General features: G+C 47.3%; 5 protein-coding genes across 5 annotated transcripts; 3 read left to right on the forward strand and 2 right to left on the reverse strand.

The window, feature by feature from the left end:
• Positions 1–558: 558 nt before the first annotated feature.
• On the reverse strand, positions 559–4,710 carry LACBIDRAFT_291852 (uncharacterized protein; the record flags this gene model as incomplete). Its single annotated transcript, XM_001874212.1, has 9 exons — positions 559–670; positions 720–979; positions 1,040–1,290; positions 1,341–1,522; positions 1,579–1,754; positions 1,804–1,929; positions 1,980–2,309; positions 2,367–4,508; positions 4,558–4,710. The coding sequence occupies 9 exons, from the start codon at positions 4,708–4,710 to the stop codon at positions 559–561; spliced, it is 3,732 nt and encodes a 1,243-aa protein (XP_001874247.1).
• A 503-nt stretch (positions 4,711–5,213) lies between these two features.
• On the forward strand, positions 5,214–8,343 carry LACBIDRAFT_379819 (kinesin-like protein; the record flags this gene model as incomplete). The annotated part of the gene is made up of 9 exons (XM_001873578.1): positions 5,214–5,660; positions 5,723–6,271; positions 6,318–6,635; positions 6,693–6,987; positions 7,048–7,154; positions 7,204–7,326; positions 7,375–7,524; positions 7,572–8,173; positions 8,226–8,343. 9 exons carry the CDS (start codon positions 5,214–5,216, stop codon positions 8,341–8,343), a joined length of 2,709 nt encoding a protein of 902 aa, XP_001873613.1.
• Positions 8,344–9,682: 1,339 nt separating this feature from the next.
• Positions 9,683–11,205, forward strand: LACBIDRAFT_170543 (uncharacterized protein). The gene is made up of 8 exons (XM_001873579.1): positions 9,683–9,775; positions 9,824–9,875; positions 9,928–9,995; positions 10,047–10,077; positions 10,130–10,235; positions 10,290–10,512; positions 10,569–10,582; positions 10,632–11,205. The coding sequence occupies exons 1-8, from the start codon at positions 9,716–9,718 to the stop codon at positions 10,765–10,767; spliced, it is 690 nt and encodes a 229-aa protein (XP_001873614.1). The 5' UTR covers positions 9,683–9,715; the 3' UTR covers positions 10,768–11,205.
• A 524-nt stretch (positions 11,206–11,729) lies between these two features.
• On the forward strand, positions 11,730–12,696 carry LACBIDRAFT_301709 (uncharacterized protein; the record flags this gene model as incomplete). Its single annotated transcript, XM_001873580.1, has 7 exons — positions 11,730–11,796; positions 11,849–11,933; positions 11,986–12,041; positions 12,090–12,157; positions 12,202–12,411; positions 12,462–12,566; positions 12,637–12,696. 7 exons carry the CDS (start codon positions 11,730–11,732, stop codon positions 12,694–12,696), a joined length of 651 nt encoding a protein of 216 aa, XP_001873615.1.
• Positions 12,697–12,800: 104 nt separating this feature from the next.
• LACBIDRAFT_227976 (uncharacterized protein) lies at positions 12,801–18,160 on the reverse strand (the record flags this gene model as incomplete). Its single annotated transcript, XM_001874213.1, has 19 exons — positions 12,801–13,034; positions 13,088–13,199; positions 13,254–13,858; positions 13,908–14,020; positions 14,073–14,135; positions 14,186–14,291; positions 14,343–14,626; positions 14,680–15,166; positions 15,221–15,262; positions 15,318–15,334; positions 15,389–15,427; positions 15,479–15,545; positions 15,598–15,625; positions 15,679–16,147; positions 16,202–16,476; positions 16,528–16,793; positions 16,843–17,532; positions 17,594–17,892; positions 17,974–18,160. The coding sequence occupies 19 exons, from the start codon at positions 18,158–18,160 to the stop codon at positions 12,801–12,803; spliced, it is 4,383 nt and encodes a 1,460-aa protein (XP_001874248.1).
• Positions 18,161–18,399: the final 239 nt, after the last annotated feature.

An 18,399-nucleotide genomic window follows, 5' to 3' on the forward strand; every position in this document is an offset into this window, starting at 1 on the left:
TAGAGGTCATGTATATATAAAATTGGATTAATTGGTGAAGTTCTCAAGGTGCTATGAGTGAATTACACTGAAAGTGATCAAATTGTGAAAGGCTGCTATGCTAATCTTAGATTTTGCTCAGATCCGACGAACCACCCATACAGCAAAAAATCTCGTAGATATAAAACCCTATCGCAACGGTATTAATAAAAGAATTGGGACGTTTAGAAGGAAAATGGGGGCAGAGGAAATGTTACACATACTGAACATTGACGATGTGACTGCACGGTATGGCCATAAGCTGATTTCTCCCACACTTTTGGCGGTGTCACATGGTGTCCGAAGGAGTGAATTCCGTGACATTTTGCCCACTTTCTTGAACAGCGTATCTATTCATGTTCCGGGCTTCGTTTATCTTGAAAATGTGGAATTACATAGAAGATGTATTGGTAAACAGGAATGTCAAGTCAGAATGGATTATTTTGGTGTGTGGCCGCTACAAAACGGGAATGTCCTTAGCCTGTCCGAAGGAGTGCCGGAACACTGTAGATTACAATTTACAAGAACGTATGTATAAAATTAGTGACGGGTCTCCTGGGCTTCGATACAGGCATCCAATAAACACGCATAATTATCGGATGGAGTTGCTTCACTCAAACGCTCCATAACGGCTGTCAAAATTGCTGAACGACTGTTGAGAAAGTCAGATGAGGCTATTGCGAGCATTGGTTGGAGCTCACTCAATAGGCCCATATGCGACCTCCACCTCGCAATCAAGGGATCTAATTGACATTGGCCAACGACTGAAAGTTTCGAGAGAGAATATGAAGGAGATGAATGCCTTTCCCATTATTGAGGGGAACATCACCATCGTCTTTGCCTTGAAGACCTGGGATGGTTGAGAGACCTCAATCTCGATGGGGTACTTGATACCAAGGAATCGGAGCTGTGATCGAAGCTGCGCGCAAGATGACCAGTAGTCTCCCAGTCGATGAACAATCTGTGAATCGATTCAGTATGATCGAGAAAATGGAGAATTAAACGGGTGCACCTGACGAACAGTATTATCGTCACTTTCAACGACAAGCTGTTTCGCGCTGCTCAAAAGGAAAGCACTTAATTGCGGAAAATCGTCCTTGTACCGGTTCGAGGCCTTGTCGAAGCGCGTGATATCGATTTTGCTGACCTGTGGTTGGAAGTTTCTACAAGGGATAGAAACGCGGAATGTCGAGGCGTGTACGTATTCAAACATGTTGGCTTTGACTGTGGTAACTCGGAACATGTGGAGATTTTCCAGTGCCTCTAGTTCATCTGCTTGTATTTAGTAAAGAGTATTATAAAAGTAGGATGGCCAAATTTACCTTTCAGGCGGAATACCTCGGATCGAGTAGAATTTTTTTGGATGTGCAGAAGGCGTTCGGTTGTAGCGATGGCAGCTAAGGTCTCCTGCTTATCAACCTCTGCTTCTTTCAGACGCTGTTGCAGCCAAACATGCTGCCCGTTGCCTTCTATCACTTCTGCCTTCAGTGCTTCTACTTCAATGCTAATGAGAATGGTCAAAACAAAATATGGCATATAAATATATTTGGATACGCATACTTTTGTTCAGCAATCTCCGCCTTCAGCTCGTTGAGGTAGTCTTGATCGCACGCCTCGATTTCAGCTACTTCTGCTTGTTCTTTCTCCAGTTCTTTCATGATTGCCTCATATTCCTTCTCCAGAACGGGGACAAGATCATCTGCTAAAGCATTCAGCCCCTCCAAAGCTCTCGCATCCTAAAATGGAAAATTAAGAAGAATCTGAACGGAACAACTACAAACATACCGATTCAAGCGCCTTGAAAGCCTTCTCGCCAGTAAGACGTAGACCCTCGACCCATTGCAGCTTCCAATCATACCAATCTGACTTGGCCAAACCCCGCGTGTTCGTCCGTATCAGATTGAGTTGGTGCTGAAAAGAGGTCAACACATTATTAATGTATGTTTATCCCCAACGCTCACGAGTAGTTCTGCCTGACCGTCTTCATCTGCCCGCGAGAACTCGACAAAAAGCTCGGGTGTAACCTTGGAAGCTTCATCTTCCGCCTGTGCAAATACTATTTTGCTCTTCTCCATCCAGGCTTCGAGGTCCTTGGAGACACGGGAATATAAAACGAGTTGTGGAATGTCAATGGCCATTGCGGTGACGTATTCTGATAGTGGAATATCAGAGGAATTTCGCGCTTGACGGGTAGGTTGTTGGGAAGGGTGCGTTGACCGTCTGGGAGCTGTTAATTCATCCATGAACTTAATCCCGGTCATAGAAAAGAACTGGCTAATGGAAATGACGGGCTATCAAAGGACATGAATTAGAATTTGTTGTGAAGCTGAAAATGAGAAAGAATTTACAAGGTCATCTTCAAAATATTCGCCTTGTTCGACACCTTCTCTCCATTGCTCCGTTGCGTCGACATCCATGTCTGCTTCTTCGTCTTCCCCAAAGCCTGAGGTGACTATCGTGGAAAAATCAACAACACTCGTCGTTGTGGAAGGCTGCACCACGAGGGCAGCTGAATTAACCCGAGGAGAGGTCGGAGTAAGCAAATCCCCCGTTGGACTAGAAACAGCCAGCTGTTGAGTGGCTTCACAAGTGCTTGGCAGAACTACTAACTTGTCCACCTCTCCAGTTTTTGACGTCTCTTTGCCCTTCTGACTTACGCTTGCCCGATCCCAGGCAACAACAGGGGTGGAGCCGACGCTAGCGCGCCCAATACCAGAACCTAACTTTTTCTTTGGTGATTTTACAGTCGCCAAGACATCTTCAATCCCCTTATTTGGGATGATTGAAGGCACAGGAGCCAGACTTTTACGCCGTGCATAATATCCTGAAGGTCTCCTTACGGCTGGTGCAGTTTGTGACGCAGACGGAGTGACTGTGGGAGCTTGAAAGAGAGCTTTCTTGCTCGGAGAAAGCGGTTTAAGTGCTTGAGATTTCGCAGGACTAGGATTATTCTCCACGTCTTCGTCGCGTGGGCGCTTATTTAGTTGACGAGCATCTGAGAAAGTCGCAATTTTCTTCGGAGATGGACGTGTAACAGGTGGCGCAAATGCGGCAGAGAAAACGGGCTTAATTTTCCTTTTTGCTGGGGAGTCAAGCTTAGAAGTAGAGGGTTTCGGTTTAGATGGGAAGGCCGATGCCTTCGGGGTAAAGGAGAATGGTATAGGAGCTGTGGCTTGCTTGGTTTGCCCTGCACCGGATGAAGGTTGGGTATCCACACCCTCCGGGGGAGGGTGGAAGACGGATGGCTTGAGTAGCTGTTGCCCAGAAGGCCCACCCAAATTCTGCTGGAGCAATGATGAGCGTGGTATTGAGCTTCCTTTTGGGGCAAGAGTGGCGTAGATTTCAGACTCGTCCATTGTGGAATCTTGATAACCCATGCTCATACGCGCGTTAGCCACATCGTTGAGGCTAGCACGGCCAAGGACCTTGCTTATGTTCATGGTCCTATCGCCGTCATCGGCATCGGCTTCAAAACTTTCATCGATGCTCGAAAAGGTTTCGTCATGTGGTAGATGCTGTACCATATTATCGGGGGTATTCTCTTCATTATGGGATGGGAGGGATAGTGAATCCCGAGCTCGCATCAACCGCTGTACCGCATCTCCCAAATCCATACCATTATTAGGGGGGTAGTCTTGATCATCGTCGGATGTCGGCACGGGCTCGATAGGTGTGTTGCCTGAATGCGTTGCACGTCTCAAGGCTAGCCAAGCTTCGTCTTCGTGAGCAGGGGGGCGAAGGGATTGGTTCAATGGAATAGTAAATTCCATAGCCTGAGAACGTTCCGAGAGCGCATCTGAAGTCGTTGAGTCGTTGCCAATTGATGATTGAGTTTCTTCGAGATCATCAGACGATTCGTCTGCAGATAGAATGGAAGATCCGACTTGTGATAGAGGTTGCCGGCCTCCGAGCGAAAGGGAGCGTTTGCGTAGAAGCTCTGCCCTGATCACTTCCGTCACCTCCATGTCATTATCTACATCGTCGTAGTCGAACTCCTCATCTAGGATCGCCGAACCTGCTGTTCCAGACGATATAGGAAATGTCAATGGGGCAACCGAAGTAAGGTCCATATCTTCGGCTTTCCTATTCATAACGGTGTGGCGAACAGAACTATGGTGCTGACCCGCAACGGGAGTGGGCCGATCATAAGCGTTCTCGTCCGTGACGACATTCTGGTGGCTAGAAGGGCTAACAACGGGAGATGATTGGGGAGAGCTAGTGCTGTTGGTATGGTTCTTATCTGGTTTCTCGAAAAGGCGGACATGGGCATGTTCGGCAAAGCTGACGCGTCGACCAAGTGATTTCCGTGAAGTATTGTCATGAACTCTTGCATAATAGTCTTGCGTCATATCCATCGACTGCGTAACATTGATATCGTCAAGAATGGAGTTCTGCGATTGCGCTGAGTTCTGAGAGAATTGAGAATCCCATTGACTATCTTCCGTGTTGAGGAGGTTGATGGGCGCTTTGAGGATACTCTTTCGAGGAACCTAAAGAAACGTGGAATCATGAAAGCACCCAGTGTATAGTACCACTAACCAGTGACCGGCGAGCTTTCGCCAGGGGGCTAAGGCTAGCTCCAGGAACGATACTGTGAGCTCGACGCCTTCCTTTTGGGACGATAGACCGCTGGTTGAGATTGGTGACTGCAATAGATTTTCGGCGTTTGGGCGAGTCCTTCTTGACTGCCATGTTCTACTGCAAGTAAATGAGGTAAATGGTCTTCCTGGACGTTCACGAGTCGCGTAGGTCTGGCGTAGGCGAATAAAACCTCAACAGCAACGCGTTTTAGTCACGTGGACGTGGCTTAAAACGCCATCATGTGACATGTGATGCTCAACGCGTCGACCACGTGTGGACTGTCCACTTTGAATTTCTCATAAATCCTTACTCTTTCTTCAATTGCAGCGTTATGTCTGGAAAAGCCCCTACGAGAACTTCAAGTCGACTCAAGACAGCTACCGCTACTCAACCATCAACGACGAGAGCTACGCGGGCACGAACCGCAACTACAACGAAGGCTAGTGATTCAACAGCCGGAAAGACAACAAAGACAACTGCAAGGAAAGTCATTGTAAACAAAGCCAACGATACTGAGGTAGTGCAACAACTCAAGTTGAAACCAACCACTGTGCGCAAAACTAGAAAGCAGGAGAATGGGTCGTCAGATGTGGATCGCGAACCAATCATGGTGAATGAAACGTTCCAAGGGCTGGTTCACCATGCTAATAGTCAGAAAGGCCTACCTTCGTATTCGACCGCACTTGGGTGAAGAAGAGTCTCCCAGCTCACCTTACTTGACACCACTCTCCGATACTTCAGTCCGGATGACGGACCCCCAAGACCCGCAGCATAGCCGTTCTCGCTATCGACCCTCAACTGTTCAGCCTTCGTCCATTTACACATTCTCTCACGTATTTCTTCCGAATACAACTCAATCGGACTTCTTCACAAAGACCACTTTGCCACTAGTAAGGGATGCCCTTCAAGGTCAAAATGGTCTCCTATTCACCTATGGCGTTACGAACTCCGGGAAAACGTATACTGTGCAAGGTGGTACTGAGGAAGGCACCGCAGGGATTTTGCCCCGCACTTTAGATGTTATCTTCAACAGCATTGAAGGATTGCATGGCGACGGGAAAGTGAGTGGTAGCAATTGTTGATGTTAATTGCTTTCATGAGCTGATCGAATTAATTCACCTAGTATCGACCTGTCCGACTTCACGGTATTGAGCCCTCAGATCCCACCGATTTGAAGCCACCCCATGTCATCCCAGAACCCTCGCTAGCTCAAGTTCTTGGGTCTTTGGACAATCCCGCCGAACCCGAATTCGACATCGATCCGACAATCGTTAAGGTCGATCGTAATTATGAATATACGATCTGGATCTCTTATGCCGAAGTGTATAACGAGAAAGTTTATGACCTTTTGGCATCCGTAAAGGGCGAATCAAATAATCCCGAGGACAGTAGTTTTCCACGACCTTTAGCTGGAAAGCCTCTTCTCTTGAGCCGCCAGGCACTACCTCTTAGGCCCTCACCAGCTTCCGATGGCAATGATTCAGATATCAACGGAAAATATATTGCAGGACTCCGCCAATTCCGTGTTCACAGTGCTTTCCAGGCAAAAGCCCTTGTGAAGCTGGGACAACTACATCGTCGCGTTTTCGGTACCCTCGCCAACCGAGAGAGCAGCCGAAGCCACGGCATGGTCATCATCAAAATCGTGAAAGGTCACAGGGGTGAAAAAGACGTAAGTTCCCTACTCTCCTCCTTGCATTGCAACTGAGGGATGTTAGGATCCCACGTCTCTCCAAGTTTCACGACTCACACTCATCGACCTTGCCGGCTCTGAGCGAACAAAGCATACACACACTACAGGGGATCGCCTGAAAGAGGCAGGCAATATCAACAAATCTCTTATGGTACTCGGCCAGTGTATGGAGGTCATGCGCTCAAATCAGCGCAAGATTGCCTTAAGTCTTTCCCACGAAGGTACGGGCAAGGATGGTCGCGTAGATACCAGAGACGTGAAGAAAGGGCTGGCGCTTGTACCATTCAGGCATAGCAAGCTCACTGAAGTCCTCATGGATTATTTCGTTGGTGATGCCAGGGCTGCAAGTCGACATCTTCCTAGCTTTTTTTCAAGAACTGACGTTTGACTCTCCTTTCAGGTCATGATCGTCAACGTCAACCCGTACGACACTGGCTACGACGAGAACTCTCACGTCATGAAGTTTGCTGCACTCGCGAGGGAGGTATATATTACTCCGGCCCCTGCACCTGTGCGTCGTGTGCCTACGATCGGGCCTGGCAAACTCCAAGGGACGAAAATTAAAGAGGTTGGCCCTCTGACGCTAAAGGATCCTGAGATAGCTCCCCATACGTCTCGCAGAAAAGTGACTATCTCTATTGCTGGACATGGTAATGGGAAAAAGGCTAGTGAGGCCATCCTTGAGGTTCTCGAACGTCAGTCCCCGATTCGATGCGACTCTCTGTAAACCGGCTGATTATCGTAATATTACTAAGAGGACGAACCGGCAGACGGACAAGACGAAGCAAATCTGAGTGACGACGACCCTATCAGCCCTCTTATCGATGCGCTGTTTGACGAAGTGGCAGATCTCCGTATGCAGGTACGTTTTGAATGCGAAAGACTTTATCGTCATGACTCATCCCCCCCAGCTCTTTGAAGCAGAGATGAGATGTGCTGTGATTGAGGCGGAAACCAGGGAAGAAGTTATGCACGAAATGGAGGAACGTATGAGGTCTATAGAACAAATGTATTCTAGGCGACTGATGACTGAGGTCAGTCTTTGATTTGCTTGAAAGTTCAGAAGGCTCACGCTTTTCTAGCTGGAACAAAACGAGATGAAAACCGATGCCAAGATAGATATGTTACACCAATCTGGACTGTTTGGCAGCCCTGTCAAGAAGAGCCACCTCGATGTTGTGGATGTAGGCAATAGTCTCTCTGAAGAGGAGCAGGATGTTGAATTGAGCCTGGTGGGATGACTTCACTCACCCTGATGTCAACTAAAACTTTTTTTCAGATCGAATACGGCCCAGCAGAGGGGTCTGGTGATGAAAGTGACTTTTCTTCTCGAGACAGTCGCTCCCTGTCAATGTCGCCTCTGGCTGGAAAACAGAAGAAGCAAAACCATCCCGTGAAAGAAAGCATAGTCGAAAAACGCAGATTCATACCAGATCCCCCTATGCTCCCTTCGGATACCGAAGACGCTCAACTGACTGAGACAGAGGGAGATGACGACCTCAGCATAGCGCTTACAGAGGTAGCGACAAGTGAAGTTGGTGAAGATGAGAGTGGAGATGAATACACTAGCGAAAGTGGGGAAGACGACTGGGTCCCTCCCTCAACATTGGGGAACAAGACACCAAAAGCAAAGGCTAATGTGGTTAGCCTTTTACCCGAAATCACGAACCATGTGCCCAAGTCCCTGCCAAAGAACCTCCAGGCGTCGATTTTGGCGCAACAAATGGATGGCCTGTCACTCCAGGCCAGTGGACCAGACGATTCCGTTGTCATCGTTCCCGTAAAAAAATTCCGAGCACGTCCAGAGTCAGTCAATGTGGATGAGGACGAAGATAAGGATGGGGAGGAATCACAACTTCCAATTGTGAAGAAAAAAAAGCGGTATTAGGTTCATCCAATCCTGCCTTTTACTTTTATAACTCTCGTCTGCTAGACAACTTGGTAAAAACCCTGTCGTTACAGCAGAAGGCATTGACATGGCCACATACGCCGTGGAGAAACGCGTCGAGAAGACGGCAGCAAGGATGATCAGAAGGTTAGGTGGAAATTGATACAGATTGGTATTACAACACGAGTATCCTGGACTCACGATCCCGACCTTTCCTATTATTGATAGCGACCGATTCGCAAGCAGGCGAACGATGGCATATTTTCCTTGCTCAGGATCTAAAACCAGTACTCTCGTGCAAAAGGTAGAACGGCCGCCGATATCCAGCCTGCAGCTGAGGACTGTCCTTTAGTAAACAAAACTGATCTCTCAACGCTACCACAAGCTTCAAAGTTCCATATGTTTAATCCCACCGATCCACCCAATGGGGTGGAGGCCGGATCCTAGAACCAGTCTTCATCGAAAGGAAAGCTACTCATCTTGTATTCATCCACCGCCCCGTGTTACACCACCAAATATTACGCTTTTGTTCCTTTGAATAATAAGTTTCGCAATACTCAATCTGCTGTTAAAATGCTCAGGTCGTCGTGAGAATAGGTGGCAAACGCGCGAGGTCTCCAGATTACGATTAGCTGCCTAAAATTAATATGCAGTACTATTTGGAATAAAGACGTAGGCTACGCTGACGGAAACATTGTTTCTACGAACACGATCCACTTAAAATTCCAGCATCTACTCTCTTGAAAAATTTTTGGCCTGGAGCTCCTATATATGTTCTATCCCCAAGGTTTGTGCCACAGTGTGCATACGACATACGCAGTTGATTGTGCAAAAGTGGGTACTTGACAGAAAACATCTCTGTTACACCAATATTTTTGAAGTTATTCACCAGCAACATACCCGAGTGCTCTGAAATTTGGAGGGAACAAAGAGTGTAGATCACCAAGATTGAATGCACAGTCTTTGAGTAAAAATGTTTCCCCGTCAAGTGGACTTTCAATTCTAAGTGTAACACTAGCCGGTGCATGTTGATATATTTCCAGGATGACTAGAGCCAAACTAGAGCCTAGAATATCAAAAATTGACGAATTAGAAAGAACGCCAATGGTATTAAAGAATAAGACTAGCCTGTGCCACAAGTATAAACATAGGCAAATAGCAGCAAACTCGCGCAAAGAACGCGTCTACAAACCCGCTAAGTCCTGTACCGTTCCTCCACAATGCCCAAAGACGCCACGAAATTACCGACAGGGGACGCCATATTTGGGGAAGCAGCCAAATTGATACCAAAGACGAGTACACGACCAGTAAGGACCATGACCTCCGCGATTACAGTCAAATCAGCCACCAGGAAGCCAGCGCGGTAGCTATCGTTCTTCCCATTCCATCGAGGGCGGAATTGAGTGTGATATTTCAGCTCTCTTTCTTCTGTTCAGGACCCCTCAGAGATGCCAGTTGAATCGTTGTCGACGGCACCACAATCACAGACAAAGGCCATTATAGAAGCCAAGCTGCATAATTTGGAAAATGAGACTATGGGCACCTCCTGGATCAGAGTTCTCACACCGGAGTTTAAGAAACCTTACTTTTGCAAGGTGTGCAGAGCTTTTTCTCTCTTATTCGTCTGCTGAGTCGTTATTTAGTTAAAAGAATTTCTAGTGGCAGAGCATCTTTCGCACACTATCTTCCCTTCTGGTATATGTGTTGCTGTTCTATACGCACTCAGTAGCTGATTATTCTGCTTCAGTGGACAACATTTATTCATGGTCGCGACTGACTTCTTTAGATCAAGTCAAAGTTGTCATCCTTGGCCAGGTACTATGTGGCATCATCCCTTCCCTTTGCTCTGCTTAATTCACCGAGAAGGACCCATATCACAACGTTGGCCAAGCTCATGGTATATTCGATCAAAGTAACATGCTCTCTATCTTCATCACGGTGCTCATCAGGTCTTTCGTTCTCCGTTCTGCCCCCAACTAAACCACCGGGCTCATTGAAAAACATTTACAAACAACTCTCGACGGATTTTCCAACTTTTTCGACACCAAAATCTGGGTGAACATATAAACTTGCCCGACCTCTCCTTTTTAACTCATGCGCTTACAACAGCGACTTGACGCCAGTCGCCAAACTTGGTGTTCTGTGGCTAAATACTAGTCTAACAGTTCGAGCCCACAAGGCAGCTTCTCATTCCAACAAAGGTTGGGAGGTGTTCACTGGCCAAGTCCTTCGTGCCGTTTTGCAGCGCAAGGATGAGGAAGACGCAGGCGTGGTGCTCATGGCATGGGGCCTGCCAGCACAAAAGACTTGCGCAAAGTTAAACATAAATAAAGTGAGTCTCTTCATTCGTTCCAAAGTTAAATCTGTAATTTATTTTAACAGAAGAAGCATCTCCTCCTTGAGTACGATTTTTGCTTTTGAATACCTAACTCGCTGACAACTTCGCCCTAGGTCAGCTCATCCATCGCCTCTGTCAGCTCATAGGGGTTTTATTGGAAATGGTCACTTCAAATTGGCTAATGAGTGGCTGCGCAGCAACCACGGAGAAGGCGCAGAAATTGACTGGACAGTACTTAACGAGAAATAATAGGCTCCCTCGACTCTATTGTTGAAAATATTTTATACCCTCTATCTCACACCACGGCAATGGAAACCTCCTTTGTGTGGCAATCACAAAGCCAACTTGTCCACTTCAATGAACTTACAAATTGCCGTCATCTTGAGCTGACCGCCCTCACAGCCAACAAGTGGCCACCACCCTTCGCCCTCTTTCCTGCGTCCGCTGGAAGGTCGTCCAAAGCGATAGAAATGCACCCCGTGAGACGAGATGTTGGATCCTTTTCTGTTAAGTTTACAATGACCATTGAAGTAGCCCGTCCATCAAAACAGAGACATCCAAAACCTGACGCTATGCTTGGCTCGCTTTCCCTTTTCACGGATGTGATGTGGATTGGGCTTTCGTCCCAACCTAAACTGATGATCACCACATTGTATAACGAAGTGCTCAGGTTTTTTGCTCCGTGAAGACGTTGAGAGGTCCTATATATCCGTCAGTTTAGGTTCCATTCATCTAATTTGACCTTCCGCACTGTTATCATGTATGCCCGATGTGGTTGCGTATTAGTACAATACATCAAACAATAAGGTCCCTTTTGGCCTTGCAGTCTCTTGCAGTATGGTCTCCCCTGGTAAGTACGACCTTCATACCAGTGAGTTGGCTTGCGCTGATCACCGTTTCAAGCGGTAGCGCAGCGAACCCAATTTTTCTGCCATTTGGTGCATCCCACTCTCCTGAAGGCGCTAATGCGAACGAATGGATTAGGGCAACGGTGCAGCCTCCTGAGCTCCATGGGCAGCACTAATCGCGTCACTATGTAGAGGTTTGGAGGAGTCCTTCGTGCATGTATCCTATAAATGTCATACCTGAACTAAACGATCCGAATGAGAGTGTTCACTGAGTGAGGAAAAGTTAAAACCGACGTGTCTCCGCATTTGACAACTTGTTTACGCTGAACGCGAGAACCAAATACATACGAACTTAGCAGCAAAATGGAACCAACACCAGATTTATCACATCTGACCAGAAGAGATTATGACAGAGTCTATGAACCAGCCGGTATGAATGCCTTGATTTTTGTCCCTCGACGCACCTGACTCCTACACCTCAGAGGATACATTTTTACTTCTTGACGCTTTAGAACTTGATGCCAATGCTCTAAGAGCAGCAAAACCGCAGATATGTCTAGAGATTGGGTGAGTTTCGATTTAAATACGCGAGATCGTAGTTGACTCGTACTTTTTTTAGGTCAGGGTCTGGGTGTGTTTCTACTTTTCTTGCCAAAATTCTTGGGCCGTCTGTACGTGCGTAAACAAATTGGACGCCGATAACTGCTGCTTACATTGGTCCAGTCTATCTATGCACGGATATCAATTTCCACGCATGTCGATGTACATTCCTGACTGGCGTTCAAAATCAAGTGAGTATGATGTCAATGGATGGGTACCGCTGAGCAAGCTACAGGTTATCCTCGATCCTATTAACACTTCGCTAGATTCTGCAGTGCGATATAGGTTGGTACATGGCGTAGATATCATTCTTTTTAACCCTCCCTACGTACCTACGTCTTCGGACGAGGCCGAGGACGCACAGGAGGGGCGCACGATAGAAGGTTCTTGGGCAGGAGGTTTCAACGGAATGGAGTTAACGAATGTTTTCCTCGAGAGGGTAGAGGTATGCACCCCTTCTTGCATTGATCGAAAAGAAACGCTTAGTGGTAAAAGCATTTGATGTCCTTGCAAGGCAAATTTTACTTGGTCGCAGTGAAGCAAAACGACATTGAACATATTCGTCGATCAATGCTCCACTCCTATGGGTTGAAGAGTGAGGTAAGCGCGATCTCGATTCTGATACACTCTTTCTCTGTCATGTCTTCTTTTGAAACATATGCACGTATAGATCGTTCTCCAGCGGCGCGCAGGAAGAGAACATCTCTTTGTCGTACGATTTACACGCTGAGCTCAAAAAACTTTTTACGGAAGTAGATTACCATACACAAAGGCGTGTCCATCGAATCAGAGTAAATTTTGGAGTGTGTTAACATGCGCAGCTGCCCCAAACGCCTAGGAATCGTCATGCTCACCACCAGGGCGGCGGCTCCGCATGCTAAACCGAGAAGGACTAGCCAACGACAGTGTTCTGTGACCGGTTTCAAAGGAGAAGGAAGCACCACTACTCAGTGGATGAGTGTCTGGGTCAAATTCGAGCCGCAGGCGTAATAAGCCACCTTGGCCATGATTGAGTTCTACAAAAACGTCTGCGGAAGAGACGGAGTCCATTTTGATGTGGCGCGGAATCTAGGGGATAGTCAGCTTTCATGGATTGTTTGGATTAAGATAGAACGGTTTACATCAACGCTGCCCGAACTCAACTCCTTGTCTTTACCAAGTGTTTTATGGTCATGAACCCAAAGCAAGATTTTTGGTGTCAAAGCTGACGCAGCGAATGTAAATGTTTCGTTCCTAACAAATTACTTAGCAGTGTGACCTTCTGACTTTCTCGTCGAAAATGCATACCATTCCGGTGTCGCCGTCTTCGAAGTGTGTTTCGTTCTATATTCTTTGTCTCCGAGCCGCAGAACGACGTAGGGCTTGATCTCCCCAGTGTTGAAGTCTTTGGCGTCTAACACAGTAACTCTGAGAGTGCCTGGTTCATTCGACGCTACTTCGTTAGGGGGGGTCGAAGGGAAGGGTGTTGATACTGCTTCCAGATGATCTGATATTCCGACAGGCTGGGAAGCTTGCCCCGAATGTACATCTGGGATTGTTGCCGTCTCTGCATGATCCCGATCGCCTCTCTTGAAAACGCCTGCAACACCTCGTAAAACACCTTTGCCAGCGTCCACGGGAAGGCCACCAATCTGGGTCATTGCGCGACCCGCACTTGTAAAGGTCGAGGTGTTCTTCCGCGATTTGGCGATTATCTCTGGTTGGAATACAAGTCGGACTCGTATCTGGCCCTTCTCACCAAGCTTATTGAGAAACAATTTCAAGGAACGTTCCGCGGCTTGAAAAGGCTCGATGTCTGAAAGCTCGATCTTCGCTACCCCAAGGCTTTTGGCTGCCTCGATTTGGTTCCAGTCGAAGATCTCCACTGAAAAGTCGGCAGCAACCCTCGAAGGCTGGAAAGCATTGTTACCAAAACAAGAAGATCGGCTGGACAATACATACCACGCTGACTTCGAAATGCTCATTCCACTCTGGGGATAACGTCTTTTTCTTCGTTTGAGACTTGAAAACTTTTTGCCCGTTGAGGGTGAAGACAGCGAAAGGATCAGATTTCCCTACAATAGATCAATTAGATTAGACCACAAGGGAGTAGATAGCAATGCCCACCTCCTCTGTCGACAGCATGTATATCGTGACCATCTATGAGGTCCACCCTAAGTATTCCCTGATCTAGGGTGAGGTGGGTAAATAGTGATTTAGGTAGAAAATGAGTGACTAACTGTTGACGCTCTCTCTAGGTTCAAGCGTTACAGGAACTGGGAGATAACGAGTTTCAATGGTGACGGTGGATGTTGGCCCCTCCTCGTTATCGAGAAGCGTATACTTCTGGGGACCGGTCTATGTAAAAAGTTAGCGCCTTATAGAGACTACTCAAACGATCAGGCTTGCCAATGTTGCTTGAAGGAAAGGTTTGGCATCGCCTTTCCATTCAGCGATTATATCGTCCTTCTCCCCTTCATGTGCTTCGTTTAGACGCAACCAGACTCGGCCAAAGTCAATCTCCTTGATGAAGCCTTCGCCGACGTAATCCCATTGTGCGTTTGTGCTCCTGGCCTTCGTGGTGCTGAAGCAAGGCCAGTAACCATCATCCAAAAGAACTTCCAAACGAGCCTTTTTGACGATAGTTCCTGACATGACATTGAAGACGATGATACCAGATTCTAAAAGGTTGGTCAATCAGAAACCAGATCACTGTGGCCTCAAGGTGGCTTACGCTGAGCCAGCAACTCTTCCGTTGTCATTTCGACGGTACCATCTTCTTCGGTGTCTTTGGCCTTGGCCGCGACATCCTCAACCTTCGAAGTGGCGGAGGTTGGAGAGGTGACTGGGGTCACCGTGGTTTCCTTACTAATCTCTTTTTGTCCTAATTTCTTCAAGGATTTGATTGTCGGGCCGTCGGGAAGTGTATCACTATCAGACGCTGACGATGCTCGATCGTCGTTCACGAAACCATCCTCTTCGTCATCTGTTGCCGTCTGGGTCTGGTTTTTGTGCGCATGATCAAACTTGACGCCTTTGATCGCGAGAGCTGGGATGAAAGATGCTTTGTAATGCAGACTTCCTTTGGTGGCATTGCCTTTGTCGAGACGAATAGGATCCACGGCCGTGATCATGCCCTTGGATTGAAAAGGGAAGCGTGGATCATCGTATGGAGCTGCAAGCCTAGAAAGCTCAAGTTCGACCGATCCGAGAGAGCGATCCTGATTTTAGCACATTAGTATTGTCCATAAACTTCCATATACATTGTTGCTTACTCGAGTCAGATGCTGATAATCCATGCACTCAAGCATGAGGGTCTGGTACGTGACGAGAATCAGACAAATTAGAAATGGTGGACAAAGCTGTACAGACCTCTCTTAAAGAATAAACTTATGAAGTGGATGAGATGTCGGAATTAAGGCAAAAGGGCTTGTTGTACTTACCCGGTATGTAGATAATTTGGTCCCATACAGGGTTCAAATCTGAATTGGTTGTGTGAAATGAAGGATTAAACGAAAAAGAGTTTTGCCTACTATTGTTGATAACCTCGGTTCTCCCTTTGGTGGTATTTTGGACTTGAACTCGAACATAAGGGTCGCTCTACCCGGAAGCATCAGGCATATTCAGAAGAAGATACCACATAAGTTCGTACCTTTCCTCCTAAGGTCGCTTCCACGTTCCTACAAACGATGAGCATTATAACAAGAAACAGCCAAAAAGAGAGGCGTCGCACTTGACGTCAACGGCCTTTTCGAGTAAAAGCCTGACAACACCAATTGGTGGCTTGTATTGATCAGACCCGTGCAAACTTCCCGCCATGGTCAATGGACGCCATTCAGCGGACACCCTCAGTTTGCCGCTTTTACATCCGCTAAGAGGGAACCAATCCCTGCCAGCCTGACCCGAAGATTCTAGCAGATCAGTCAATTTAATTGACATGAAACCAACAACAGGGTCCTTCAGGAAGTCACGATCGTCGATGACCTTCACCGCGACGAGGGAAGACTCTTTATCCGTGCACAAAAACTCGTACGGTGCTTCCCAAACAGGATTGTTGGTGTGTTTGAAAAGGCGTGTTGTAAAGACTGATGAACTCTGACCGTTGAGATAGACTTTTGCAAGAGGGTTGAGTTCGCCGGAGAGAGATTTGGTGTGATCTAGCTCTTTCGCTTGGTGGATCATCAAGCGAACAATACCAACAGCTGGGTATAATGAGTTGGTCAATCATACAAGGAATTTCAAAGCAAGTGACTAACTTGTATTCATCAAATCTTCCTTGCCCTCTTCAGGTTCGATGACCGGATAGTATGATATATCGTATTTGAGTTCTCCACGTTCTTTACCATCGTTCAGAAGATGAGACACGATATTTTCACGAGTAGCGTCCTCCGCCAAGCCCGCCAGCTCGAAGGAGGCGGAGCTTAGCAGAGTATTTTTTCTGTGGTCGTTATAATCCCAAACACTGAAGACCAAAGAGTCGCGTAAAGAATTGATAAGAATGAACTTGGTCTCCATCCATGTGGGGTTGTAGCTGGCAGCAGCGCGTTAGTATTGAAGGTGGTTCAGCTGATATAAAACTCACGTATTGGCTTTGTACTTCGTACGTGCAAGCTCGGCGCGGCCACTGATCGACAAGCTAACAAATGGATCTGGAACACCACCGCCTATTTTGGTGCCCTTGATTCCGCGTGCAGAATGGATAGTGACTTGAATGACACCGATGGCTGCGTCGAGGGGCTTTCCCGAAAGCAATTGCTCAAGGTTAAGTGTGAAAATATTTGGATCATACATCATTGGCCCTAGAGTTGCATGCGTCATGTCCCTGATAAAGCTATGGAGACCAGGTATCTGAGTTGGTCGTTTAGTAGACTGAAGGATCGTAACAAACATGACCTACATTGGCAATGTCAAAACCAAAAGTCTCTCCTCCTATGGGCTTGAGAACATAATCAATGACGGGTTTCTCCAAAAAGCAAAGATCCACGATTTGAACATGTGGAAAGTTTGACATCAATTTCATGCGAATCCTGAGAAGACCGCTGAGGGTTATGTCCTCTACCAGGATTGGCATAGCTGCCGTTGCTACGCCTGCACCCAAACGGATCGTAAGAAGTATTCTGGGATTGGACTTGCCCTTGATTTGGCGTTGCGTCATTTCCGAAACATCTTTTGGAGTAAAAGAAATGCCCCAGTCCATCATGACGATGTCGTCGTCGGTTTTTGGGAATGTCCGAACCTTTTCGATGCGAGGCGCTTTCGTACCGAGAGTAAATTCCGTAAGACGAATAGAGTCAAGGAAAGGAGGTGTATTGGTGCTTAAAATTTGATCCACAGATGAAACAACGGTTGCAGAAAGGACAGGTTCATAGATAAGCCAAAAACGATCAAGAAAGTTGTTGATCCAGTCCGCAGACTCGTGCTCCGATGCAAGGCGTGTTTTAACGAGCTCTCGTTGAATGTCGTCACGAGCATGGCGGCGCACACGCCGAATGGAGGTTGAGTAGTAGGTGTTGCAGATTGCTAGAACAATGAATAACCAACCCCAGCCAAAGTGGAAACGCGTCAGGAAATGAGACGATAGTACAGCCTGTGAAATGGCACACCAAGTTAGAATTATGCAGGAACGAGCATTAAGAGTGGTAACACACAAAGATGATTATAGCACCGTTGTGGTACCAGGCGCCGTAGAACTGTTCAGATAAAAACATATCAAGGACACCCCTGTCCCGTTCTTCACCCTCCGGAAGCGGCGGTTTATCAATTCCGGACATTTGGCGCCAACCAACACGGTACCAATCAGGGATAGCCGGTGCCGCCGCCGTCGGCAGAGCGCCAGGTACACGAGCAGCCTCGTCATGCTGAACACTCTCAGCTACCTGAGAGGTATTTGCTGCTGATACAACAGGTTTCTTCCCGTCAACGTCCTCGATGGTGATGGTTGGCAGGACTGGTTGGAACGGAGGCGCAGCAATGTGAACCTCTACAGGAGCTTATCAGTGACTTCTTGTTTGACTGTGTGATCACCCACCTCGTTCATAGTCGTCGTCCTTGGGGATGACTGACTGCAGCTTGTCTCGCGACTTGCCTGCAACAGCTGCCTTCTCTGACGGTGAAGCGTCTGGGTCGAAGGAATGAACTGGAGCGCCCTTTGCTTCAGCATGTTCCTTGACGTGGTGAGCTTCAGTCTTGCCATTAGTGGCTGAGAGGGACGCCATGACCAGAGGCAGCGTCTGAATATGGTAAAGGTGAGTTGTAAGTCGTACGTAGAGTAGAAGCAGGGAACGTGGGGTGGGATTTCAAAATTAGCAAGGTTCAAGGTTGAGTTGCATACCTGATGTCACTGCGCCACTGTGCATACGCTCGCCTTGCGTCACACGAAACGTTACGCCCCTTGTTCCTTGCTATTATCTAAGTTACATGCTCTTCCTGCCTTTCAGAGCTCTTTCAAGACTTT

The sequence above is a fragment of the Laccaria bicolor genome, genomic scaffold, assembly GCF_000143565.1.
Source record: "Laccaria bicolor S238N-H82 LACBIscaffold_1 genomic scaffold, whole genome shotgun sequence".
In the NCBI taxonomy this organism is placed as follows: domain Eukaryota; kingdom Fungi; phylum Basidiomycota; class Agaricomycetes; order Agaricales; family Hydnangiaceae; genus Laccaria; species Laccaria bicolor.

Coding starts and splice junctions, on each gene's coding strand:
- LACBIDRAFT_170543 (XM_001873579.1), top strand. CDS start 9,716: ATGGGCACCTCCTGGATCAGAGTTCTCACACCGGAGTTTAAGAAACCT. Junction 9,876..9,927: donor GCACACTATCTTCCCTTCTG/GTATATGTGTTG, acceptor ATTCTGCTTCAG/TGGACAACATTTATTCATGG. Junction 10,078..10,129: donor CAACGTTGGCCAAGCTCATG/GTATATTCGATC, acceptor GGTGCTCATCAG/GTCTTTCGTTCTCCGTTCTG.